Here is a 27,761-nt window from a genome sequence, read left to right as displayed (position 1 = left end):
CTGGCTGGTTACCTAAAACTGAAACCATTTGTCCCATATTAATAGCTGAATTCATCTATGTCTCAGCAAATTTCCTAACATCTGGCCAAACCGGTCATTTGCTTCTGCTCATCAGTCATTTATTTCCTGTTGGGAAGAATTTTCTTCCTCTGTTTGTCATTATTTTGTATGTTTTTAGGTTTGGCTGAAATTAAAAAACAGCCTGCCAGTTTGCTGTAATGCTAGTAACCATCTTATTTTCATAAAAGACCTAACAAAAAAAAAGCTTTTCTGTCCCAGAACAATTTAAAGATGAGAAGAAAACTTTTTGGGAGGATCTTCACTTCATTGAGGTACTCCTGCTGATGGGAGGAGGCATCAGGCTGCAGTTGGTTGCAGTGTGCTGTGGATCACACTGAGCCTACCCTGGTGGCTGGGGTTGCTCTGGCTGTTGTAAAGAGTGTGCCATGAGGGCACTGAGCAGGGACTGCTGAAGTCCCTTGTTCTTCATGTGTGTGTTTCTGCACTATCCAATACTGCAAATGGGGTGTTTTTGATGACCGCCCCATGTGTCAGTGCTGGCTCTTCCAGGAAGCGGAGAGCCACATCACAGTCTTAGCATTTCTACTCAAGGCAAATTCTTATCAATAAGAACTCTTTCTGCGCAGTAAGTCACTGCTGTTGATGCACCGAGAAACAGTGGTGGGACTTAAATGGTGAAACTATATTCTTATCCTGATTCATTGGTATGATTCATTCTATGCATATTATTGATGGCAGCTTTACAAAATTATTTTCTGACAAAGATGCATTGTTTCTGGCAACTTTCTGGCAATTACCTACTTCTTGGAAAAATCTGTGGCTTGGTATGGATAGCAGACAGCTGAATCAGAGAGTAAAATCTGATACCAGCAGGGAGGGTCATAGTCTGTAATTGCCATAGAATTGCTTGCATCCTTTTCCTCAATCCCATCTCCCCAACTCTGCCCTGTGCATTTGTTTGGTTCTCCTGTTGCAGCTTAGTTTTTGTACTGTGACCTTTGGGGAACACTTTGTCATTCCTGCTGCGTTGGTAAAAATTTCAGCATTTTGGTGTCCTGGTTGATTTGGCTTCCAGTCTCTATGGAAATAATAAGAATACCGTCTGCTTTAGATGTTTTTGCCTGAATCTCTACTGTATTTCTATCCCAGTGCACAGAAAAAATGAACTAACCAACAGTTTTTTAAAAGTTTTACAGCTTTCCTAGAACATTTGTCCAATGACCACCACTAGGAGTAAAATAAGACTGAGTAGACAACAGTTCAAATGAAAGAATAACAAATCTAAATTGTGAAGCTCATGTGAGGGAGCCCATGCCACCAAAAGCAAAAACAAGCTCTAGCAGAAATAAAACTTCAGTATTGTTTTAACACTGTTCAGCAGGAAAAATCTCATAGGAATTCTTAAATGTGATGGGAATGAAAACAGTTCTAGTGATGATCTTCTGTAAGGCACAGATTGATTGTAATTTATTTATGCAATTTTTTTATACCATCTTCTAGACCTTCTTTAAAAATAAGATTTTCCTTTGTAGCCAAAACACCCCACAGTGCCACAAGTAGAAGTTGGTTCAGCTGTGGACTTGGAATCACACACTTGAGCTTCCCTTTGCAAAGGTGTGGAGTTAGAGGTTACTCATGCTGAACTTATAGATAGGTGAGTTTGCTACAGCTGACTTCTTCCATGAGATACAAAGTGATAAGTAGATGATGGAGAGCCAATTTATCTTCAACTTGTAATTACATGAGTGATTTCACATTGCACTGCATCGGAGTATAGGGAATATATGGGTTTACAGTGTGGGGTTAACTCATACATTTACATTCATTTCTCTTTACAATGATCCTTGGAAGCATGGCTGTCCATTGATTACATTTTCAGAACCAGTGTCATTGTTCTGTAGCAATTTCAGCCAGGGATGAAGAATTCCATATTAGCAAACAAAAAAAAATAAAAATAAAAATACCCAGGTCGATTTGCAAGATCTGTGATCTTATAGTTGTAGGATCGTTGATGATTTTTTGACTTTGTTATCAGACAGTGACTGCATTTGACAAACTAATTTTCAGAAGCAGAATATCCAAGATTTCTTTTAGAATTATAAAATAGAACATTTTCATATGCATTAACATCTGCATTTTTTAAAGTTTATGCCATCGTATAAGAAATCAGTGTATTTTAGTATGTACTCATAGAGACAGGATGAATATAGGAGGGCACAGTTGCATTAATTTTTATGTTTCCATCTGTCTACAGACATTTAATTTTTGTTTTCAGTCATATAAAAGGATAAATCACGGAAGTAAAAAAACAGCAAGTCAGGAACATAGGCTGTGATGTGTATTGTGCCCCAGCTATTTTGAAGTTCCCACTGAGTGTCCTAACCTGTGAAAACGATGCTGTTATGCAGTAGTCCCAGTTTCCAGTCTTGGCTTTCTTCTAATCACTGCATTTTTTCACAGTTTCTGAATTTGTGATGCATAAAGGAAATACCTGCAGATTGAAAGTATTTGTAAGGTCATCATTTCTCTTGTAGCTTTGTCACTACAATGACAGCGCTTGCTGGCCTTGATCAATAGCAAGGTTTGAGTCATAAAAGAAGTTCTCCAAATGTTAGCTCTCAGTCTGCTTAGCAGTTTCTGACATAATAATACAATGTAATACTGATTACATGACCTAGAACAACTATTAATTTCCTCAGTCTGGAGCTGTATGTAAAGCTGTGTGTAGAGACACTGGAGTTCCTTTCAGTAGCAGATTTCCCATTGTGCTTTCTAGTTCTGGTTCCTCTTTTTAACAGCTCTGGTAAAATATCATTGCCTGATTAATTTGCTTTGGATTTGATGGCTTGTTTATTAGATTATTACAGTCTGTGTTCAGAGAAACTATCACTTTCCCTTGGGATGTGAAATGTGTTTGGATTATCTGTTTATGATTCTCATGTGCAATTTTTAGATGACTTTTTGCATTGTGTTATATCTGTTGGAATCTTTGTGCACTAACAAAGCACATTGCAGTAACAGAATCCAAACATTAAATATTCTGAAGACATATTTCAGTGCTAGTTGCTGCTGATCAGATCTGACAGACAGATAAATTCTCTCTGCCACAGAAAAGCAGTTGATCTTGAGATAAGAGAAGTCTTAATGACTTCAATCATTCTTAGAGAAATGCCACCCTAATTAAAGGAAGTGTAATTATATTTGTCTCCTCCCTCTAGAAAAAGAATGGAGCATGTAAGGAACCAGGGTTTTGATTATTTTCATAATGAAAACACAGGTTTTTTTTGTGGAAGATCAGCTCTTAAATGTGTGGATTGAATGAAGTTAAGGAGTTTTCTTTCTTTCACAGTTTTATAAAATTGTTATTTACTTCTTTGAAGAATCATCAGTGGTTGCTGCAGAGACAAAAGAGCCTTTATGTGATATAAATGGTATTTTGACTAAGTGCTCTTGGTTTATTCTGGTTGTAGAATTTCCCTGCTTACAAAGTGATTTTGAAGGGCTGCTTAATCAAACGAGTATTTTTCAGCTTTCTATCGTAAGGCTTTTGATATATCACTGTATGGTAACTATTGAGTGACGGCCTGAACCACTGATTGAGCACCTGGGGAAACAACCTGGTCAGCTCTGGGAGCACAGGTGAAGACAATTCAGCTGTGTGTCCAGAAGGAGTGGAGTCTGGTTGCACTTCTCCTAGACCCCGTGTAAGGGCTGATTGCTACTAAGAAAAGATCTCTTTTCTGGGTGTCCCTCCTTGGTGAAGTTTTCCCTGGGAACCTGAAATCTTTCTACATTTTGGTATGGGTGAGTAATCTTTTTCCTTTCCTTTATAGTGCCTTTCTTTTGTGCCAGTCCTTCTGTCATCACGCCTTTGTTGTAATGCCTTTCCCATTGTGTTGATTTGTCCAATTACTACAGCTTGGGTATGGTTAAGCTTTCACAGATTTTGCCTTCAATTGCTTATAAAACTGTGAATTTTTAAATGATTGCAAGAGTAAGATTGGGGGAAAGTTGTCATTTTGCCCAGTTAAACATTTTTTTGTAATCTTTTCATTAAGCCAGCACCTAAAATTTGGCTTAGATATGGCCCTTGTAATACGATTTTTGTGTGTGTGTGCCTGTGAAAATAGAACAGCGTTTGGTCAAAGTATGAGTTTTTTTTTAAAAAAAAAATAGACTGAGTTTATGTATATTCTGGGAAGAGTTTGGCAGCTGTATCTTCCAAAGGCACCTGCAGCCAAGTAGGAGTGGAGCTTTCCCCATCATTGTTTGTCCTTGAATCCCAATATGTACTTTGATGCAAATGTTGAAAAGGAAGAAACTGGCTGTGTGCTGAGGTACAGCCATCATGAAGGAGGAAGGGGTAACATCTGCAGTGGGGTTAAAAAAAAAGAAAAAAAAAAAGGAAAAAAAGCAAGTGGTATCTGTTTGCAAATATCAGAGAGTGGAGGAAGCTGGTAACTACCTGGGGATCTAGACATAGGGAAATGTGAGGGTGTCAGTTGAGTAATTGGATAGGGATCCAAGACCAACAGGGAGCAAATTTCTTAAGCCTCATTTTATCCTCTGCTATCAGTAAATAGTAGAGAGAACAACAGGAAAGAGCATCTCTTTCCTTGAAGCCTTGCTGTTTTGTGTTGATCCTCTTTATGCACACATGTGAGGTGTGCTTGGTGGGTGCAGAAGTCAAGCTGCTGCTAACCAACAATGTGGAGTTGTACCAACTGCAGTGGAGTTTGAGCACGGCAGGCTGCCAAATGTAAAAATTGGGCAGTTCTAATATAACTATTTTAAGACTGAAGGGCTAAAATTAGGATGCTTCATAGCTTAGGCTATTGACGTGACCATGGTTTATCTGTTACAGTACTTGTAAATTCTGCTTTCTGAAAAGTTATCTCTGCGGCATTCTGTTGTTCGTGGTACTGGTGTAAAGTGTTTATGGAATGAATTTGAGATTTATCAGTTGGATTTGTCTGCAGAAGAATATATAATGTGCTCAGTCTGAGGCAGAAAGATGAAGATACCCTGCTTAGAAAATAAAAATGCTACCATGGATCACTAGTTTCTGCCCATCTTGCATGCTCAGTGACTATTGGAACAGATTTTATTTTGGAACTCTATTGGAGTCTGCTTTTTTTTTTTCTTCTGAAATTATATCAGTCTCAGAAGACTCCATCTAGCCATGGGACTCAGCTGAGTTTGCTTTCGTGGAGACATGCAAGAGATCGCTTTGTCCAAAGATTGTCTATTTAGACAAAGGCATGTAGTAGACAAGTAAGTTCAGGGAGAGGTGCTAGTCATACAGATACCATTTTTCCCCCAAAGTAATTGGGTATGCCGTTTGAAGGTACACAGTTTCTATTTTATTCCTCAGAGTATATCTGTGTTAAGGTGCATCAGTGGGATTTTAGCAGTTCCAAGCTCCTGCTGTTGAGCTTGGAGGAGCAGGGGAGATCCATCCTTGCCTGTGGTCAGCAGCACCAAGGTAGTGCTAACTGTGGCTCAGTGCCATGGTAACACCACAGCAGTTTCCAGCCAGCTTACAGCACAGGCAGATCTCACTGTGTTGGGACTCACCATTCAGCCTTTCTTGTCACTCAAGCAAGAGTAAATAAAATACTTTATTAAAGAAACAAGCTTTTTTTTTTTTTTTTTTTTTTTTTTTTTTTTTTTTTTGGAGAGCTGCAACAGTGATCTCATGGGTGAGGTCTGAACGTGGTATGGAAGAGACAGGCAGAATGTAGGGAAGAACTAATGTAACTGTGTGCTAAAAACCCATAGTGCTTAAAGCTGGACAGTGCAGAGCCTTTCCTCTATACCTCACTGAGTGGGATGGCACTGCTAGTGCTTATTGGAGGGAGTGAGATTTACCTTAGGAGATAAGCCTAATCGCTCCCCAGAAGTAGCAACTGACAGATAAATGTTGATTCCTGTGCTTTCCTAAGAAAGCTAAGAATAGCATAAGCATAGCTGAGCATCGTGTGCTGGAAGATGTGTTGGGAACCTATGCTGCAGGAGCATTCTGTAATTGGGGAAAGTCAAGCAGCTCAGTGCTGCACTGCTCTAAAAATGAGTGGTAATATTTTGGCATCGGTGATTGTGAGTATTCAGACAAGTCTGTATCACTGTTCTCAACTATGTTAATTTAGCTGCTGAACAAGAGCAATTCTTCTTTTAATTGATCACTTTTGTCCATGTATACTGTGGGCTGCACATTTTAAGCAGCGGCTAAAAAGCCTGGTACTCCATCAGTGCTCATTTTATGATGTTAATATGTGCAGCATTCACTCGGAAGTCAGCAGCTCTGCATGCATTAATCCCTGGAGATATACCAAATACATGGATGCAGTGATTCCATATGAGCTGTAGAGCTAAACAGTGCAGAGATATCTAACTGCTGACTGCGAACTTGCTGTCCTTTTTCACCATGTACCAAAAGCAGTCAGTCCAGTATACCCGGAACAGAGCCAGAGCCCCAAAACTTTTTCAAGTGCTGCTCACAAAGGGTGAGATCTCTATTATGGATTAATTGTTTCAGCAGCTTGTATTATTCTCTGGACCATGCACAGGAGGACTGCGGAGCAGAATATAGAATATGAGTCTGGTATGAAATTCTAAATATTTTCCTTGGAATTCAGATCACTTCCCTGGAAGACAAACCTTACTTAATATGGAGCATGTAAAATAGTTCCACTGAGTCAGTGCTGGCCAGACAACAATTATTTTTTACTAGAAAACTTAAGTTTAAATGGGTTCAGACTAGCATCGTTCTTACTCTGTTGTACAAGATAAAATACTGTGGTATTTTTCATGATTTATCTAAAGGTTGAAGTTTTTTATGGATAAGAAAAAAAAGTTATAAATGAAAATTGTCCAGAAAGACAGGAAAACTTTCTAGTAGAAGTTGCTGTTGTTTTCAGTCACCAAATTCCAGAGAAATAACTTGGTTATTCTGTATCTTATGTAGATGGACTTAGTGGTACAATTTCCAAAGCTTTCTATGTGCAACAGAGTTGACTGGAAGGTTGCAATGTATGTTTTCTAGGCCTCTATCCTAGCTGCTGTTACATGAAAACGCTCATTTTTGCACTGAAATTCAAGTTATGTTCTCAGTGTTGCTAAGTACTGATTTCAACTAGTTTCAAATGCCAGAGGTTTGTTACTTGTGTGCAGGTTTGCTGTAAAAACACTGTTCCCCATTTGTTCTATATTAAACCCTTCTCCGTTTGTATTTTGTACTCATAGAAAATAAACACACAAAAAATGTGTTGTTTTACCAACTAATAGAAGCAAACTAGCTAGGGTGCAGAGTGGTCCAAAATCAGCTTTCCATAAGAGTTTCTTAAAGAAGAAAGCCCGACTTAAGTGAATATCTTTTATTTATTTTGCAAGAAATCACAGAATAGTTTGGATTGGAAGGGGCCTTAAGAACTATCCGGTTCCAGCTCCTTCAGTGGGCAGGGATGTGTCCCCCTGTGTCTGGGCCCAGGATCCCATCTGATCTGGCCTTAAGTGCCGTCAAGTAAGGGGCATTCTGTGGGCAATTTGTGCCAGTGCCTCCCCACCTTCACGTAAAGAGTGTCTTCCTTACATCTAATCTCAGCCTACCCATTTTTAGTTTAAAAAATTTGTGAAGAGCTGCCTTATACTCACGTTTTCAAAAAAATCTCCATAATCGTTTAATACAGGAATTTAAACACTGCATTTTCCGTTAATATCTAGAATGAAGGAGATAATAGTGAAATAGATTCATAATAATCTTTACAGTGTTTAATACTGTGGCTGAATTCTCTTAAATTTAAGTGGTCTGCCCCACTGAAGTTGCTCAATACTTGAATTAAAAAATAAGATTTGTTTTTCTTGGACGCAAATTTGTACTTAAATCAGTAAGTGTAGAAAACAAACTATGTACAGTTGTGCACACTGCACAATAACTGGGAAAGTATTTAATGCTCAACTTTTGCCAAACAGATTTTTTTTTTCCTGCAGGAGTTTTGTAGATGTTTTGCTTAGATGTTTTGTTTCCACCTACTCGTGTCTAACATAACACATTTCTTTCATAAAGAAATGAGTTCTGAAAAATCATGTTTGGCAGTTGTATCAAGTGAAACTGATTTTTTTTTTTTTTTTTTTTTTTTTTTTCTGGAATCTCTGAAGTGTTGTGTAGGTTTACATTTGCTCATTTAGGAGTAGAGTGAACAGGTGCCTGTTATTTTTGTTGACATGGAGTCTGTAGGGATGTAAGCAGTCCAGCATTCCTCATGTAAGCATTTTTCTTTCCAGAACAACGTCTGAATCTTGTGTGAAAATCTTATGTCTGCTCTTACCTGTCATTAGCAAAATGGGGCATTGTGAACAGGAGTTCACTTGAGTACTTATGAAGTATTGAGGTATTGTAGAAGGCAGGGAAGGAGGTACTTAATATGTAAATATCTTGTTCTTGGAGGGTGCAAGGAGGGATCTAGAAAAAGGGATGGAAATGTGGTGTATTCAAATGGATGTTTTTACATGTGCAGTGTTCATCACAACCTAACTATATGCTCAAAGATAACATGATATCTGCAAGATTCAAATGCAATCTCTGTGGCTTCCAAACTAAGACCTGTAATAGAGCAGAGGATCACCTCAGATCTTAACTGTGTCCACGTCCCTCCGGAACACTTTTTTTATTAGATAGTGTAGTGTAGGGAATCTTACAGGAGCTAAAAAGAAGCAATACTTGTTTGCTCAGAGTTACTAATGCACTATGTGGACACTGGTAGTATCTTGTGCTTCGCCTCTTCCTTCTTAGCTGTTGGGAGACTGTGGTACTTCTAGAATAAGATTAGGCATTCTAGACTACAAGTACGCTTCTAGCTATGCTGCAGTGATGAAAATGTTGCCTATAACCTAGCTGCAGACCATAATGTGTGTGCTTGAATCTGTAACAGCATTCCTTTATTTGTCACCAAAAGTATTTTCAATTAATTGCAAATATACAGTGAAGCAGTATTCCTTTTCCTGCTACTGTTTAACTGCTGCTTTGGAAATGAGCCTAACTGTGCATTTTTATTTCTTTTTTAATAATGAATATGTAGCTGTAAAGCAGTCTATCAGTGCTAGATGTATACTGCCTAAAGACTTCTTCATCACAACACTGGTGGAAGTACATTTAATTACATCATAGGGACACAAAAATAATTTGTTCGAGGAAGTCATGTCAGCATTGTGTGGGATTGGGCTGTGTAAATAGCAATGTTCACATTGATTCATGAGATGTTTGTTAATAAGAAAAAGAAAGATGAGTTGACGGGACTGAAGCTTTGTCATCTTAAGTAGTCATTACTCCTGCCTAAAACTGAAAGCAAAAATTTAATCAAAGCAATGTTCTGTTTCATTCCTATTTTGCGAGTGTATAAAATTATATATATAAATACACAACTTGGATATTCAATAACGTATGAAATTCTGCCCAATCCAACTTTAATCTTTCAACTTTTTTTTCTTGTAAAAAGGTTCACATGCTTCCACTTTGAGATTGGAGACTTACCTTTCAATTCCTTACTGATCCTGTTTTAAAAGTAACAGCTGATAACTTGTTTAATCATTTTCAGGATCTAGTAGCAACAGCAGTATGAGATGATGTGTAGGCTTAGTGCTCAATATAACTATTTCATGCAAAATAAAATCCCTCACCTCAGAGATTAGGTGCCTGGTTTAAATCCACGTCAAATGAATATTCAGATGAAGAATAATGTTGTGATTAACACAGTGTATTGAAACTTGGTAGTTTTAATTCCTAGGCAGTCATACCTGTCTGTGTGGCTGGCATAAGAAATTTCTTAGGAAGGCAACAAGAGTATTTTACTCTTTCTGTAAAGCAGACTCAATGTATTCTTTATGATGCTAGACTGCAGCTGAAGGTATGTTTGTTGAATGGATATATTTGTACTGATTGTAATCAAGCCAGGTTTGTTAAATAACAAAGATAGTGTCAGGGATTACAGTTATAGAATCACAAGGTTGGAATTGACTGATAAGATCAGCTAGTCCAACTGTCCCCTCATCACCATTGCCACCACAAGCACTAAACCATACCATGCAGCACGTCATCCAGAGGCCTCTTGAACACTGCCAGGGATGGCGACTCCACCACCTCCCTGGGCAGCCATTCCAGTGCCTGACCACTCTCTGAGAGAAATAGTTCTTCCTTATGTCTAATCTAAACCTCCTCTGATACAACTTGCAGCCATTACCCCGTGTCCTGCTTGTTGCCTGGGAGAAGAGGCCAAATCCCTCTTCACTACAACCTCTCTTCAGGAAGTTGTAGAGTGCAGTGAGGTCTCCCCTGAGCCTCCTCTTCTCCAGACTGAACAATCCCAGCTCCTTCAGCCGCTCCTCATAAGACTTGTGCTCCAGACCCCTCACCAGTTTCGTTGCTCTTCTCTGGACACGCTCCAGGACCTCAACATCTTTCCTGTAGCGAGGGGCCCAAAACTGAACACAATACTCAAGGTGCAGCATCACCAGTGCTGAGTACAGGGGGACTACTACCTCCCTGCTCCTTCTGGCCACACTATTTCTAATGCAGACCAGGATGCCGTTGGCGCTCTTGGCCTTGGGCACACTGTCAGCTCGTGTTCAGCTGAGCATCAACCAACACACCCAGGTCCTTCTCTTCTTCACACTCATCCAGCCACTTATCCCCAAGCCTATAACGCTGCATGGGTTTGTTGTGGCCAAAGTGCAGAACCCGGCACTTGGTCTTGTTGAACCTCAGCCCAGTGGTCCAGCCTGTCTAAATCCCTCTGAAGGGCCTCCCTACCCTCAATCAGATTGACACCACCTCCCAGCTTGGTGTCATCTGCAAACTTACTGAGGGTACGCTCAATCCCCTCATTTAGGTCATCATTAAAGATATTAAACAAGACGGGCCCCAGTACCGACCCCTGGGAACACCACTTGAAACGGGTCACCAGCTGAACTTCACTCCACTCACCACGACCCACTGGACACAGCCCTGTAGCCAATTCCTTATCCAAAGAAGTTTATACCTGTCCAGACCACAGGCAGCCAGTTTCCCCAGAAGAAGCCTGTGAGAGACCATGTCAAAGGCTAGGAAGACTACATCAGCAGCCCTTCCCTCATCTACCAGACTGGTCACCCAGTCATAGAAGGAGATGAGGTTGGTCAAGCATGACCTGCCTTTCATGAACCTGTGCTGGCTGGGCCTGATCCCCTGGACACTGCACACATGCCATGCAATCTCATCCAAGATTATTTGCTCCATAACCTTCCCTGGTACCGAGGTCGGGCTAACAGGTCTATAGTTCCCCAGATCCTCCTTACAGCCCTTCTTGAAGATGGGAGTCACATCAGCAGCTTCCAATCCTCTGGGACCTCACCAGTTAACCAGGAGCGTTGATAGATGGCCGAGAGGGGCTTGGCAATCACCTCCCCCCCCCCCCCCCCCCCCCAGCTCCCTCAGCACCTGAGGGTGCAGCCCATCTGGTCCCATGGACTTGTGACTGTCCAGATGGAGGAGAAGCTCTCTGACTGTCTCCACTGGAATTGCTGGGGGCATATTCTGAGCAGCGTCCCAGACTTCCAGATTGAGGCATAAAAAGCCCAGAGGATAACTGGCCTGGCTATTAAAGGCAGATGTAAAGAAGGCATTGAGGACCTCAGCCCTCTCCTTGTCCTCAGTGACCACATTCCCTGCTGCATCAAGTGTAGGATGAGAATTATCTTTGGTTCTTCTTTTCCGTTGATATATTTATAAAAGGATTTTTTATTGTCTTTTACTGCAGAGGCCACCTGAATTCAAGTTGGGCTTTCACCTTCCTAACTTCTTTGTAATCTCCCCAAGTAGCCTGTCCCTTCTTGCAGAGGACTTAGACTCTCTTTTTCTCCCTGAGTCTCAACTGTAATTCCCGGCTCATCCACACCTGTCGTCAGTAAATGGTACCCAGCTTGTTCTGGACCCTTGTTTGACAACGTTGTGCTGATAGATGTTCTTTTTGTTTGCTTCCATCATTGTTGAAGCTAGAGAGATCAAAAAAATAGATCTGCTCTTTCCTTTCTAAAATTTGTTTTATTTTGATTAGATTTCAGGACCGTGTACTTCTACACAGTAGTCTAGGATGCTTACTCTAGTGATAAATGTGTCCTTAAATTATTTAGCGTATACAGTAGCTGCTTAATAATTTGAAGTTTTTCGACATATGGAACAAATTCTGGAAACAGATTCAGAGCTGATAAGTGATAGAATCCTACTGGTCTGCAATGATTTTTAGGAAAACCTGGTAGCTCTTGTCTATTTTACCTTATGATGCTAACCAAAACAGATCCCAGGGTCCATTACTTGACACTAAGGGCAAGGTGACAGAGTGCATGCTTGAGTGTATCCCTATAACAAGCATTGGTACAACAGGGACATGCACTTGTATGAATCTTGCCGTGGGCCTGATTACCCCTAGGTTGGAAGTAAGGCTAAGTTGATGAAGAAAAAAAAACTGAAGTGCAGGGACACACAGAATCATAGACACAGGGCTTTTAGTCTTCCCTGCATAACTTATTCTTTAGCAACTTTTCATACAGGGAACTTGCTGTATGTAAAATGACTAGATATGATGAAGCTATGCTTTTTTAAAAAAAAAAAAAAAATTGTTTCACTTTGATAAACAATGTACCTTGCAGGTTGTTTGATCACTAAGGCTGTATTTGTCCCTAGTCAGTATCAGTAATTCCAGATGAGTCTGTGTTGTATCAGAGGTATGAACTGTGATGAATGCTGAGCTCTTGTCTTGTGGCCATGTCATTGGTCCCTCATGAAAGTACAGCATGGGAGGATAGGAAGATATGTGCTGAGGAGTGGAGATAAGGCAAAGACATTCGCACATCAACCTTTTGAGATTGGCAGCTCAACCAGGTTTCAGTCCACCTCTTTGTTTATCTAGTTCATACAGTCAGTGCTGAAAGGTTCACTAAAGCCAAGGTGATGTCCCTTTATCTACAAACCAGCCATCTCCTCATAGAAAGGCTCTTGGTCTGATCAGGTCATTTTACCATTCACAAGCCTGTGCTGGCTAATCCGTTACCCTGTTTTTCTTCATGTCTAGGACTATTTGCATTCTTGCTTTCCCCTGTGATTGAGGTGAGACTAACCAGTCTGTGTTCTTTGGATCTTCTTTCTTGCCTTTCCAGGATGGATGACATTTGCTTTTTTCTAGTCCTCAGGATCAGTTTCAGATACCTATGATCTTTAATGGGTCATTAAGGATGGCCTTGAGCAACATCATGTCCACTAGCTCTGTCAGGATACATTCACAAGCACTATCAGGAGACATGGACTTGATTAGGATCATCTAGCCTGTATAAATGTGCCTTTATTGCCTGAGATCAACCTGGCTGCAGCCAAAGCTGTCCCCAGCCTTCACAGCCCTAAACAGTCCTTCTCTGTAAGAATCAGATCCAGCAAAGCATCTCTCTTTATTTTTATCAGAAAGGAATTGTCAGAGCTCTATGAAAGCCTCCTTGGTTGCTTGTGCCCTCACCTGCGTTGCTCTTCTGGCAGATACTGGTATGGTCACAGTCCTGCATGAGGACCAGTGCATGCAAATATGTGATTTCTTCCACTTATAGACCTCATCTACTCTTTTCTTTCTCATCAGGTGTCTGTAGCAGATGTTTACCACCTACAAGTATGAAGTCTTCGCTTTAGAATAGAAGGCAGGCACTGAGAGGTGGGGGGCTCTGAGTTGCAGTAAGCCCACTAATGGCAACAGGGCTGCTCCTATTACTTCACAGGGAACAGCCAATATTCCCAAATGCTTTTTAAGTGTTTCTGGTCCTGGATTATTACAATAAGTAGCCTATAATGAGTACATAACCATTGCTGAACTGATGCCGCTGGTGAGCTTGTTTACAGATCTGCTGTTAGAGCATTCCTGCCCTTAGCAAAGGTACAGTTCTCTTTAAATTTGGAGATTAGAATAAACTTTTGTATTTAGAATTATTGATTTATGAGATCATCACAACATCTATTATAATGTGTTTTACTGTAAATTAATTATTTGTACCTCACAGAATCAGACAGGTTTGGAAGGGAAGTTTGGAGGCAGTTCAGGATTCTGTCTATCCCAGCACCTCTGTTCACAGCATATCAGCTAGAGCTGGTTGCTCAGGGTCTTGTCAGTAGGATTTGAAACCTTCGAGGATGGGAATTCCAAAGCCTCACTGAGCAAACCATTCCAGTGTTCACGTTTATGGTAGAAAAACAAAACAGTTTTATGTTTAAATGGGATTTTCCGGTTTCAGTTTGCCTCTTGTCCTGTCACTGGACAATATGAAGAAGTCTCTTACTTCATCTTATTTACTTCTCCCCTCAGGTATTTATATGAATTGATAGTTCCCCCCTGAGCAAGGTTGAAGAATCTCAGTTTCCTCAACTCCTTCTCATATAACAGACGTTCCAATCCCTTAATAATTTTACTGGTTCTTCAAGCACTTTGTAGGATGAAAGTCATAAACAGGAGAAAATAATGTGGTAGAACAGTAAAATGAGGAAAATTATAGAACAGATTTAAAACATGCTGGATACAAGTGTAAATTGGCAATCTCTGTTTGAAGGTACCTCTTTTTGATGTCCTTTGTAACAATGGTTTCTCTTGTGACTTTTGTTAAGTTGCTGCTTAGCAGAAGATGTAGCCTCAACATACATATTTTAGTTCCTGACTGACAGAGGGTTATGATGGCACAGGCATTTCTGACAAGTTTAAAAGGCACAGGGGTGATACACCAGACAGCATTCCAGATTTCTCAGTGGGAAAATGTAAATCTCCTTAATTTTATTCCTACTGAGCGTGGCAACTAAGATCTTGTATTTAAATGTGCATTATTAAATAGCACGATGATGATAGGAGCAAGATGTGTTATATGTATCAACAAGTTCTCATAAGCCTGATACCTTGTCAAAAATTCATATTCCCATCTATGCATTTGTGATAAAGGCACATCATTTTAAGAGTATTATGCCTTTTATTCTTGAAAGCCTACCAAGGATTTTAGATTAAGGAGTGGAGTGAGATTTGCCATGAAAATTGATAGATGAAAACTTCTAGCTTTAGGCCTCTAGAAGCTTAACTTGCCACAACACTGAACAATCACATCTGAAAAATCTGAGCAAACTGTTAACAGGTTGTAGGAATGTAGTCAGATGTTGTATGACATCTTCATAGTTTATCATTTGCGTTAGGAAACTTTAATGGAATGAATTTAATGGGCAGCTCAAAACATTACTGATGATGGAAAAACTTGAAAATAAGGCTGTTTTTTAATGAATGGATACAGTTAGATAATACAAAAGCTGCTAGCAATCTGAAGATGTGGTATTATATCTGAGATCAATCTCGGTTCTTAGAATCTAGGGTGTTTGACAGTGACTGCAGGACTTGGAACTGTAGCAATTCAGATTAGAAATAGCACTAAGGCATAAAACATATGTATAGAATGGTTTGTGCTCTGTTCATTTTATACACCTTTGAAAAATATGAGAAGATGAACATTGTATATCTGCATGTACACTGCTGCATGGACTTTGGTGCTAAGGTTGATACATGTGAATAGTCACCCATTTGAATGAGCTGGACTGTGGACTTGTATAGACCATGAGTGTGCATAGTGAAGCACGAGTGGTAGTGTTTGTAGAATCGGGGACTAAATATGAGATGTAAACATAGTTGACTTTCCGTGTAAGTACAGTACTTCTGCAGCAGAATGCATGAGGCTTTTTGCACACACAGTGCTAAATAATGGCTCTATGGAGGTCTCTTTTTAAATGTAAATATAATCTCCTGAAGTATTACCTACATTTCTTAGCATGTTTTTATTCCTACAGAAGTAGTTCATGGTCCTGTCTAGCTGATGAGATTGGATGAGTTACTAGGTTGAGAATGAACTCCGGAAGACAACTCAGCTTTTTTTTAAAGCAGAATTATGTATATTAATTGCATTTGGGAAGGAATCAGTCCTCTTCTGTCCAGAGCCTAAAAGGAGTCCAAACTGTAATATCTTATGCAGCTAAAAACCATGTGATCTACTAGCAGCATGTTGAGCCCAGACTTCTAACCACTGTAGTGAGAAAGCTCAAAACGTGGGGACGTAATGGAAAGCTTCATTTGATACTCAGCCTGATCAAAAGTACATCAACACAGAAAATGCAATTCAAATGCAATCTGAATCTGAAGGCTGTGATTTTGTAATCATAAAAAAATCTCTAAACATTTTGCATATTTGAGAACTGTTTTATAAATGATATCTGTAGAAAACTCTAAAGATGATACTGTCAAGCAATGGCACTGCTTATGCAAACTCTTATGATTTGTTGCAGTCATGGGAATCAAGTTGTGAAACCAGCACTGTCAAATTCCTAAGGTAATATGACTTCAGAACTGGCATATGGTGCCAAGTTATGGGTTGAGGAGTGATTGTTCACTTGAGAATAGATTCTGGCTAGAATCCTGAGCTTGTCTCACCCTAAAACTGGTACATTATTGAAATGAGGAATCAATTAAAAGCATCATTTTTGCTTAATCTTTTCCCATCGGCATATTGATAAGTTATTAATGTTGAGATAATGCTTTCAGAAAAATGTTATCTGGAGTGACTTGTTTGTCAAAGTTAATGTTAACAAACATCCAAAATACAGGAAGACTTTCTATTTTTTATTAAATATGGGGAATTATGGAATTAATGCCTTTTATCTAACTCAGATTAAATTCATCTGTGACCAGAGTTATATGATTAGATAGAGACACATGGAAAAGCTTGACTCATATATTCTAAAGTCCTGTTAAAAAAAACATAGGATATGTGAGTATATGAAGCTAGGGCTGGAGTGCCTTCCCCTACCCCCTATTTTTACTTAATTTGAGGGGAAAAAAATCATTATTTTAAGAAGTAAAAATGAAATTCACAAATACCTGTATTAGTTTTCCTTTGGTGAAGTCTATTGTTTTAATTGGTACCAAAATGATGTTTACCATGAATGAGTCTTCTCATACAGTGCAAATGAAATGTAGTCTATCCAATAATATGTTATTCAGTTAGAGGTTTTATTCTTGAGAGGGCTGGAAATAGAACTCCTGTTGAAAATTGAAATAGAATGCTTCACTTACTTAACCAACCCTGAGACATTTTGTGTATTGTTAATTTGTTTTGTAAAATATGAGGAAATTTGGTTGTTCCTTCTCTATTGCTTTGTTTGCTGGTTCTGCCGTTATAACTGGCATGAGGAGCTTTCTCGAGGATTGCTTCTGCTGAGCTTCTTGGAGTTTCAAATTTGCTTTGACTTAAGATCTAGTAGCAAGTCTTGTTTTTAATTTGCAGTGCAAGTTGATTGCATAATTGTGAAGCTGTTTGACATGTGTGATACAATTTGATTTGCATTTCTGCCAGCTTTCAACTGTAAGAAACAAAATCTGTTAGTAACAATTTCAGCAGGAGCCATTGGAGTTTGTTTGCCATCTCCCAGAGACTGAAAGATGAGGCTATTTTAAAGGTATTTGAATGCTTCATGTAATTGCTTAGTTGAGCTGCAGAGTATGGTGGTGTGAGTGGCTTTGATATATTTAGGGAACAAATACTGGAAACGGTATAATATATGTGTGATACCGTACATATAATGGAGTACAGAGTGGAAGAAACATAATGCTGGCTGAAACAAGGATTAAAAACTACAATATAGCAAATAGTCATTAGGAAGTATTGTGGGGAAAGAACTGATCAGAGAACGACTTTGTGCCTTCAAGGATACGTATATGGAGAATGACCAACATATCCTGGACATCTACAAAGGAGACAGTCTTGCTTGTGCAGACAGCAGCCATGTTCATGCTGTCCTATGCATGTTATACTGCTTCAGTGTTTCTAATAATGTCACTGATTTTCATGGACTAATGTTCCGTCTCTTTTCACTGTTGTGCAGTAGTAGGAAGACTTGAGATAAGATTAATTCCTGAGTAGCTTTTCTCTGGAAAAGCCACAGAGTAGGCACTCGATTCTCTTGTAGAGAACAGAATAGAAGGAAACTGAATGGGCAGAAGCATATAGTCAGACAGCAGTGTAGGTAGAGAAATAGTATTTGAGTATACAGTAGTATCAATGGCAATGCATGAAGTGAGTGCCATGAATTCAGAGGAAGACTAAGAAGCAGTGGAAGAAAAATAACTGGCCAACAGAAACCAGAAGAGTAATTCTTTGTGCATGGAGAGCAACTGGTTCACAGCTGATGTGATAATTTCAAATTATGACTTAAACCCGTTATCAAAATGAGTGACCGTTACTTGCCTCAACTTTACACAGAATTGATGTGAGCTTATATCAAACTCAGGACTATAAAGGACTACTTTGGTCATTCTGTGGTTCCCCACAATCACAGACAACTGTCAAATAATGCCTCCTCCATTTCACTCTACAGAAGATACCACAAGCCACAAAACACTTTTTCGGTATCCTGTAGGAAATTAAAGATGATGCATAGGAGATCAAAGTCCACTAAAACTGTAGTCTGCCATAATACAAAACAGGAGAGATTAAGTATACCACCAGTACTTTAGTTGCTAACAGTTCCTAACCCCATCTCAAATCACTGTTTTGAAACTGAGTGCCTGGGCAAATGGATGCACATCTAGTGTCCTTCCTGCTGTTGCAATCTTCAGTGGTTCAAAGCAAACTCCCCTCTGCATTTTGTCACAACTAATCAGTTATTTGTGAAAAATGCTGTTATGGCACTGTGCAAGACTATACTAGATGGAAGAACTGCTTCTGAAGCCAAAATAATGCCAGTACATTAGATCTGTTGTTTGTTTTTTTTTTTTGTACCTGAGTAAATATGTGGTAATTTCACTTAAGCTGCCAGCAGGTCAAGACAGGAGATCCTTCCTCTATGTTCAACATTTGTGAGAACACATCTGAAGTGCTGTGTCCAGGCCCAGGCTCTTCAGTAAAAAGAAGATATGGAGCGAGTCCAGCGCAGGGCCACAAAGATGAGTAAGGAACTGGAGCAACTTATGTATGAGGAGAGGCTGAGAGCACTGGGCCTGCTCCCTTTGGCCAAGAGAAGGCTCTGGGACATCTTAACAATGAGTATAAATATTGGAAGGAATGAAGATGAGCAAGTCAAACTGTTCTCTGTTGTGATTACTGATAGGGGACCTGAAATTCCATCTGAACACAAAAGGGGTAGTCAGGCACTGGAGTAGGTCACCCCAAAAGATTGTGGAGTCTCTGCCTGTGGGGAAACACAAAACTGTGGCTGTACACAGTCCTGAACAGCTGTCTGTAGCTGGCCCTCCTTGGCTTGTACTAGATCTCTTCCAAGCTGAGCAATTCTGTGACGTTCTCAAGTTTTGAAAGTCTTTAAATTCCCATCAAATGTAGGTACCTTTCAAAAATGTCAGAGTTGCATTAATGAGTAAAAATAATGAAGTGCATAGAGTTCTCAAGTTCTCTTGTGTTAAGCACTTATTCATATCAAATGTAAAGAATTACTTTGTTTTGCATTGGGATGATTCAGCAGTTGTTCAAGGCTTTCAATAAACCACTCCTTTTTCAATAATGCTTAGACAAAACCTTTTTTTTGTTAGACCAGCTCATGTATGTAAAGGGCTTAATAGATTTATATTAAAAATAAGTAATTACTGTGTTAGAGGGCAGCGAGTATAAGTCAGTCAGTAGCAAAGTCAGGTTTAAGACACACAGAGAAACGAGCTGTATTTTCATCACTGTCTTGAGGGCTGTAGTGTGCTTTGCAGCACATTTGCTGCTGTAAATATACAATATGTATTTACCAGAACTAGCTCTGTTAATTTTGTTTCACTCTTAACCTGAAAACGACCACTTTGATTCAAACACTGCACCATTACCTTCTAACTGCATTAAGTAAATCCAAGTGCTCACATCGGTTCTGTGGCCCTGTGCTTTTATTACACCTGGTAGATGCAATGTTGGGAGTTAACTACTTTTGAAATAACAATAAATTCAGAAGCATTTAATGCAATTTCTTTCCTCCTGATGTAAAGTAGGAGCAAGTATCAAAATATTTTTGTTGCACTACTTTTCTCAGATAATGAAATAAGAGCTTATTTTGCAGTGCTTCCCATTTCTGCTTTATGTTGTGGTCTTAAGAGGTGCTAAGTGCCTCAGCCTTGTTTTCAGAGTTAAAAGCATTCAGTGTCTCATAAATACAGCCTGGTATCAGCAGGGCCAACCTCCTAAATTTTAAGGAGATGGAGCAAGAAAGTGTCATTTGCCCTCTGCCTGGGATGTGACTGGTGCCCCTTCAGAAAGGTATGTAGGGAATCCATGCCAATGGGGCATATCTGCCAGCACCTTAAATGCTGCACAGTTACTGCTCTATAGGCGACACGACAGCATAGAGACAGGACTCTTATCTGGATAGAACATTGTGTATCCATTACTGTGTAAACATGAGCTTTGTTGATAAATTTAAGAAAATGTCTTTTGGGTTTTTTTTCAGTAGTGAGATTTGATAAAATGTGTCTTGGAATATTGAACTTAGAATCCAGTTTATTTTTAAAGCAAGTCTTAACCAGCCATAGTCATGTTGAAACAGCCAGGAAAGCATTGGCAGATGTTTGTTATAAATGTGTGTGTAGTCCAAGCTGGGTCACTCACGCTCATTCTGAAATTGTCAACTTCTGCTAAACTGCCAGAATGCAACTGCTGACTAAAATACTCCCTTCTACTAAGTAAAATGTTTACATGAAGAACAGCTTACATTCTCTCCTAGTAACATGCTTCACAAGCTGTTCTTTCAAAGGAGCAGTGTTCATTTAACAATGATCTTGCCACCTTTCAGGACAGTGCTTTCTCCAATTTCGACTTTCAAGCAAGATTACGCTCGGTGTCGTTGTGTCGATGCTGCCCGTTTTGTAGCGTTTTCACCGTGGCACCGAAACGTTAACGAGAACGCCTTTCTGCCCCCGGCCCGGCCTGCCAGCTGGGTGCTAGAGGGCACGGCCGGGGGCAGAAACCGAGGGGAGCGGAACGGAGCGTCCCGCTGCAGAATGGCCCGGGTGCGGTGTCAGGCAGGGCGAGGACATCGCAGCTAACAGAGGAAAAGACTCCACGTATTGTTGTCTTTAGTGTTTTACGAGAGTTAACATTTTCTAGAGATACCGCAGTTGAAAAAGACCATTAAGGCCGCTTTGGTTTTATGAAGAATTTCCTGGTGCCGGAGCGTTCTGGGTGCTGAAAGCGGACGGGTTTGACCATAGAGACGGCTTTCACGCGTGCTTAGCGTTTCCCCGGCTGGTTGGAGGCGGGGGGCCTAACTTGGTCCGGCGCCTCACTGTTTCTCCGTGAAAGTTCGAGAGAGGGAAGGCGAGGGCAGGGAAAGGGTCCGAAGCGTCGCTTCCCCACGGGCAGAAGCTGAGGTCGCCTTTAAGGACCTTTAGGAACTCCGCAAGGGCCGGAACCGGGCAACTAGGTGCCGCCGAGGCAGGGGCCGCGCTCTCACTCCGCTCGCTGCCCGCTGCGGCGCTTACCTGTGGCCCCCGCGGGGCCGCTCGGGGCTGCGGGCGGCTCCCGGCGCGGCGCTGCGGGCGGTGGCGCAGCAGGGCTCGGCCGGGGAGCAGCGCCTGCGCGCCCGTCCCGCCCGCCCTGGGACCGACCGCGGCAGCCGGCGGGGAGGGAAGGAGGGAGGGAGCGCTCGGAGGGGGCGGGAGGCGCACGCCGTTTCCCTTTCTCTTTCGCTGGGCGGCTGCCCGCCCGAGGCCGCGGGGCTCCGCCAGGTACGGCGAGGGTCGGGGGGCGCCGCGGGCGGGGCGGGACGGGAGTTCGGGCTGAGCGGGGAGAGCCCGCCCGCGGCCGGGCCGCCCCGTCCGGAGGGCCGCGGAGGGGGTTGGGGGGAGGAGGGGGGCAGGAAGGGCACGGCTCCTCCCCGTGGGGGCCCGGCGAGGCCTGCGGAGCGCGTCGTGCCTCCTCGGGGCCGGGCGGGCGGCGAGACGGCCGCGGGCCCCGGCGGGGCGGGCGGGAGCTGCACCTGTCACCCCGCGGCGGACGAAGCCCTGGGAGGGCGGCGGGGCGGGCCGCGGCTCGGCTGCGGAGCGGCCGCCGCGGTTACATAAACGGCGACCCGCACGCCCGGCAGGCCGATGGCGACGCGTGTCAGCGGGCGTCGGCCCGCACCGCCGGCTCACGCGGCTGTGCCTCCACGTGTGCTGCAGGTCCCGAGATGGCTCGCCTGACGCCGCGGCGAGAGGTGCGAGCCGCGGCCCCCTGAGAGCTCCCGCACCGCGAGCAAATGCCTGGAAAAGTCCCGCTGCGCAGAGCGGCACCGCAGCTCTCCTGAACGGCGGGCAGCAGCACCTCCCGGATCCGCTCCCTGACCCCCGGCAATCCGGCAGCCTGTCCTGCCCCACGAATGGCTGCGCAGAGGAAGCACTTGGTGAAAGATTTCAATCCTCACATCACCTGTTACATCTGCAAAGGCTATCTCATCAAGCCCACCACGGTCACGGAGTGCCTCCACACCTGTAAGTACCTCACAGCACATCTGTCCTTTGTAAGAGGCACCCCTGCTAGTTTCAACTGATGTCTCCTTAGACCTCTGTGCAGTGCTTTGTTTACTGATGGTGTGCTGCATGGAATGCTCGGTGATTTCTGGGGTATACCTCTCTGCCACTTGGGTATGTCTGAGGCTGTGGATGCTCTTCTCAGCACCCCATAGGGTGAGGATGCTCCTCTCCTCCCCCCGAGCAGGGTGGCGTTGCTGGCGCAGCACACGTGTGTCACCACAGCCTGCTCAGAATGAGACTATTGATGGGGTGTGGTACTCTAATGATGAGGCTGCGCCGCTTTGAAACTGAAGCAGTGCAACTGTTGGTGTACCACAGTGCACACAGCCTCTTGGATTGGGCCTAGCTCTCCTAACTCCGTAGTGCCCTCCGTGGCACAGTGAGTAGAAGTACTTGAAATTTGGTAGAATGCTCACTTAGGGAGTAGATCTCTTTGAAACTGACTCAGAAGAGATTATTCAGGTTGTCTTATGCTCCCAATGCTTCTAAAACATTGGTGTATGAATGATGCTGGATGTATCAGTGATTCTGTCAGGCCCAGTACACTTACTTTCTGAGGAAAATTTATTTTGAACACATTTTTCCCAAGTCTAGTATCAGCTAAGGGTTATAAAGTTCTTTTGGTTTGGGTTGTTTGGTGAAGGAGCTTAATTGCCAGAGGAAAGAAGTTAAACAGAGCACTCTTACAGCATTTTGAAATGAAATGGGAGAGAGGTATATTAGCTGTTAGTGTTAAACTTTCCCTTTAAAGAAAATGGAAAGCTTCCAGCATTAGTCTTTTTTTTTTTTTTTGCTTTTTTTTTTTTTGTGGCTGAAGTTTAATGGACAGTAGTAACTTTTAAAAAGTTGGGCTGAAGCAAAAATGTTACATGAGAAATCATCTCAGACTCCAATAATAAGGCTTTGTTTTTATTATGGGATTTTTCTGTTTAGACAATTTATTTGTTTATTTACTTTCATTCCCATTACAAAACAATAATGGCAGAAGGAGCATTTTCTTTCAGCAGCATCTGTTGCTTTTGTTCACTTGTGGATTGTGAGCTGTTTGCTGAGACAGCTCTGTTACTGCCTGCCCCCCATTCTGCAGCTGGTTAGTGCAAGTGAAGCTTGCTGAGCTTCCATGTAGGTACACAGGTCTCCCCCAGCAAAAAATGTTCTGTGTTTGGGTTCATTAAGTAGACATGCAAGAAAGAAGGTGTTGAATCTTTGTAGTGGCTAGTTGCCAATATATGATGCTTACAATGATGGAAAAGAATTAAAAAAAAAAAAACTTCAGATGTTGATAGGAAAGCTTTATGTCTGTAGAGGAAAAGGTGATATGTATATTGCAGAATTTAGGAGTGTACTGTGAGGAATTATTTTACACTTTGGTTTTTAGAATACTTTTTTTTTCTGTTTGTTTTTTTTTTTGACATGTAGGTATGATTTTTCATCCACAGCCAAGTAGTTATCACAAATTCTAGTACGTTTAACTCTCCTTTGGTGCTTGTCTTGCACTGCTCATTGCTGTAATTCAAAACTGTATAAACAATTCAAATCTGTGGGTATGAACAGTTTAAGAAGCAAGGTAAATTCTCTAGATGCTGGGAATGTGGTCTGTTTTTATGGAAAAGATGGCAAGTGCATATTGATATTCTCTGGGGATCATAGTAACTAATATGATGAACAGTAACCAGTTAGTGGTTAATTGACATCTGTGTTTACTGAAAAATGTTAAGTAATGAAGTTCTGTGTTGAGAAATGTCTTTTTAAAAGCAGTTTTTCTGTTGAGGTTTTTGTAAATGTTGGACAGACAGCTGAACTCCACTATTTCACTGTTTACTGGAAAGATTGAATGCAACTTAGGGATCAGTGGTATGAATTTCCCTGCATTTGTTGGGAAGGAAATGCTTACAACACTGCAAGGATAATGCATTACTCCACAAATGCACCTCTTTGTTCCTTTGCTACTTTAAACAGAATGATTTTGCCTACTGTACTGAGACCTTTTTCTGTTCTCTTATGTGATTGTCGAGGACGTGTAAGCACCACTGGCTGAAGCAGGCTAGATGTGAGCTGGGGGTATGTCCCATTATCTTCTTCCAGGTCACGCCATTGTTTTGCACAGTGAACACTTCGAAAAATTGTTCCTGAAGAAAGTATTTGCCAATCTTTAGCATCCTACAGTATGTCAGACTGTTTAAATGACTTCCAGAGGGGTTGGTTGGAAGGGATGCCTGAATCTGGCTCAGCCAACCTCATGTATGAGGCTGTTTAATTGCCAGCACTGCAACAGGTTGAGCCACAGCTCTGAATAGCTGAGCTATGAAAACTTCCAAGTGTGGAGTCTCCACAGCCTCTCTAAATAACCATATCAATGCTGCATAATTCACCTTGTGAAGAAATATTTCTTAATGTTCTCCCAAACAACTTGCGACTGATGCATTTTGTTACACCATTTGCCACTACTAGGAAGAATTTGGCTCTATCTGTTATTGCCATTCAAATGGTATAGGCTGTTATTAGTGGCACTTGTCAGCCTTAACCATGATTTGCTTTTGGTAAATAACCATGATTTGCTTTTGGTAAATCTGCGTTGACTGCTCTTGATTCCCTTTTTTTCCCTCTTATTGTTTGGACATTGATTCCAAGGGACATAGAATGTTCTGTTGTCTTTCCTGGGAGTTAGGGGAGGCTATTTAGCTGTAGTGGCCCCAGCCATTCTTCTTGTCCTTAAAGCTGAGCATAACACATAGCCCTTTTCTGCTCAGGCAGACACCTGTGTAACCTCTGTGATTAGGGAGGTAGCTTTCAGCTTAGTGAATCCTACCTAGCCCGTAGATTTGAATGCATCCAGTTTTTGTAAGTAGACCTTAACCTGCTGCTTCCTGACTGCTGGTCATACCTCTCCTTCCTAAATCACTCTGGTGCACTTGGACATCTAACTTAAGCCTCTGCCTCTGAAGGCAAAAAAGACATTGGGACTTCAGGCCTTTTGATGTTATCTATTCCTGAATTGTCTCCCTCATTCATTAGCTGGTCTGTGTTTTCTATGAACTTTATGCAGCCACTGGTCTACTTGTAGAATCCCCTCTAAGTCTGTCATTAGTTTTAGCTCTGGCTGTGCTTTGGCCTTCCTGACGGGATCACTAGGAGCCTGAGCAGTGATTTAACATCCTTTTGTTTCCCATCCTTGTTTCCACTTCTAGTATGTTCTCTTTTTGTGTATTAATTAGGAAGCTTTTGCACCAAGACAGTCCCAGGCAGCTCTGACAGAATTCCCTGTACATTAGGCTGCTTAGCTCTTGACGTCTAAATAAAAGTTATTTAAAAACAGCCAGCCCTCCTGGGTATCTCTCTTTCTAATGACAGCCTCCTTGGGAATTCAGAATGGAAGGTGCTTGAAGAAGCTGAAGTTTTCAAACATTTCCTGGGGTTTAGAATCCTAGCTGCTGTTTAACTGTGCAGCGTTCCTCAGAATCAGAAAATGAGTTCAGTTACCTTGTCACTGCAAGGCAAACTGCTGCCCATGGCTGCGTTCATTGCCAGGTTTTCACTGTCTATGACGAGGAGATGAAATGATGCATTACTTCTACCTGGTCTCTCTAGCATTTGCATTAAGAAACTGTCAACCAGTACAGTCTAGGAGCTGTGGAGGTGCCCTTCCATCTGGAAAACATCCGGAGATGAAAATTTCAATATAAACATCAGTGTTTTTCAGGTGTTGCTGTATGCTCCAAAAAGCTAAAGCTCTCACCAGGAGAGCCCAAAAGAACTTCACTGCAGCAAAGCTTCACACCCTCAGACAAGCAAGCTGAGATACTTTGGTGCTCCTTGTCCTGCAGCAGCTCCAGTAAATGACATGGAGCAGCTTAGCAGATCTGTCTTACCTTGAAAGTGAGCTTTCTTGGTCAATCCTCTCTGCTTTCTAACAGAAGGAAACCTGCCTGACTGTGCCTGATAACTGTAATTAACAGCGAGTAGTCTCATGTGTCTATTTTCTGAGAAGGGCAGTTAAGTATATTAAAGGTTTTTGTCCTGGTTTTATGCAGAGACTTTCCTAAAAGTAAGTGCTTTTAATGCATTTTTAAGGTAGCTAATTAAGTACTTGTTACATGTCTGTGCCATCACTGAGATGAGTTTGATATTTCATTAGCTGTGTGTATACTACATTCTTTCTTTCCCCCTGGCTGAAGGAGTGCTTCAGTTTGAGAGAGGACATTCTCGGAAGAATTCAAAGGATGAGTTCTAACAAAGAATTTATCCCATGATTAACTAATTAAACATTTTCTTGTGGCATATTTAGAAGAAAAATGTTTATAACTTTATTTAGGTTCCTTGGTGATCAATATTTAAAAAATACCCTCTTCTCAGTAAACAGTATCTATGGGTGCATCAGGCATGTACCTCTTTGTTAGTGTAAGATGACATACAGTACAGTCCTGACACTTGCATATGTATTTTGCAGCTGGGTACAAAGATCTAAAAGAATATGTGAACCAGATAGCTCTGTACTGGGAAGTGCAGCATTGTGTAGTATGTTATGGTTGCCAGCCAATTAGCATATGTCACACAGATACTTTTATCAATTGTAATAAATCTTCTTTTATGAGTTTAAGTTTTATTATGGCTCATCTCAACTGTCATAATATAGTCAGGAAATATAGGTCCTCTTTTCACTGGCATGTGATGCAGGAACCTCAAAATTCTACAGACTGCGCAGCTGTTGGTTAAACTGCTTTCTTTTGACTGTTCACCATTGCTGTAACCTACCATAAAGCAATTGCAAACCATGTCATTTTGTTAATCTGAATTACAAGTGTTAAAGGTCTTTTTGTTTTTCCCTGAAGTTGTGAATTAAATATATCTAATTTATTTTTATTTAATGAGTCCCTTTTTCCTTCATCCAGCACTTAGGTTCCACCCCATTCTCTGAAGCTTCAAAGTGACAGGCTTTAACAAATGTTCAATGTTTTACATTGAGAAGAGGAAAATTATACCTATCATATCTGAAATTACTGGGTGATTATCTTCTTCCTACTGGGAGTATCACGTATCAGTTCATTATTTGTGAGTGCTAGAATTTGTGTATATTTTTTACTACATTGCTGCCATCTTCTCTCAGAAAATGTTTGATGAGAGCATGTAAATATATCCATATCAAGGAATTTGATTTCTTTC

General features: G+C 41.4%; 1 protein-coding gene across 8 annotated transcripts in view; it reads left to right on the top strand.

Moving 5' to 3' along the window:
- The window catches only part of PCGF5 (polycomb group ring finger 5), a 57,715-nt gene that overhangs the window by 3,322 nt on the left and 26,632 nt on the right, over window positions 1-27,761 (top strand). For 6 of the 8 annotated variants that reach the window (XM_052677372.1, XM_052677369.1, XM_052677376.1 and 3 more), the window contains exons 1-2: window positions 21,691-21,815; window positions 22,251-22,559. In XM_052677372.1, coding sequence (XP_052533332.1) covers window positions 22,448-22,559 — 112 coding nt within the window. In that variant the 5' untranslated portion in view covers window positions 21,691-21,815; window positions 22,251-22,447. Of the gene's footprint in view, window positions 1-3,694; window positions 3,826-21,690; window positions 21,816-22,250; window positions 22,560-27,761 lie in introns of those variants that run through there. The other 2 variants (XM_052677370.1, XM_052677371.1) reach the window with 2 other exon arrangements.

The sequence above is a fragment of the Tympanuchus pallidicinctus genome, unplaced genomic scaffold (genome assembly GCF_026119805.1).
Source record: "Tympanuchus pallidicinctus isolate F22 unplaced genomic scaffold, pur_lepc_1.0 scaffold16, whole genome shotgun sequence".
NCBI classification, from domain to species: Eukaryota; Metazoa; Chordata; class Aves; order Galliformes; family Phasianidae; genus Tympanuchus; species Tympanuchus pallidicinctus.
The sequence above is the reverse complement of the archived record's forward strand: the minus strand, read 5'-3'. Positions and strand labels throughout refer to the sequence as shown.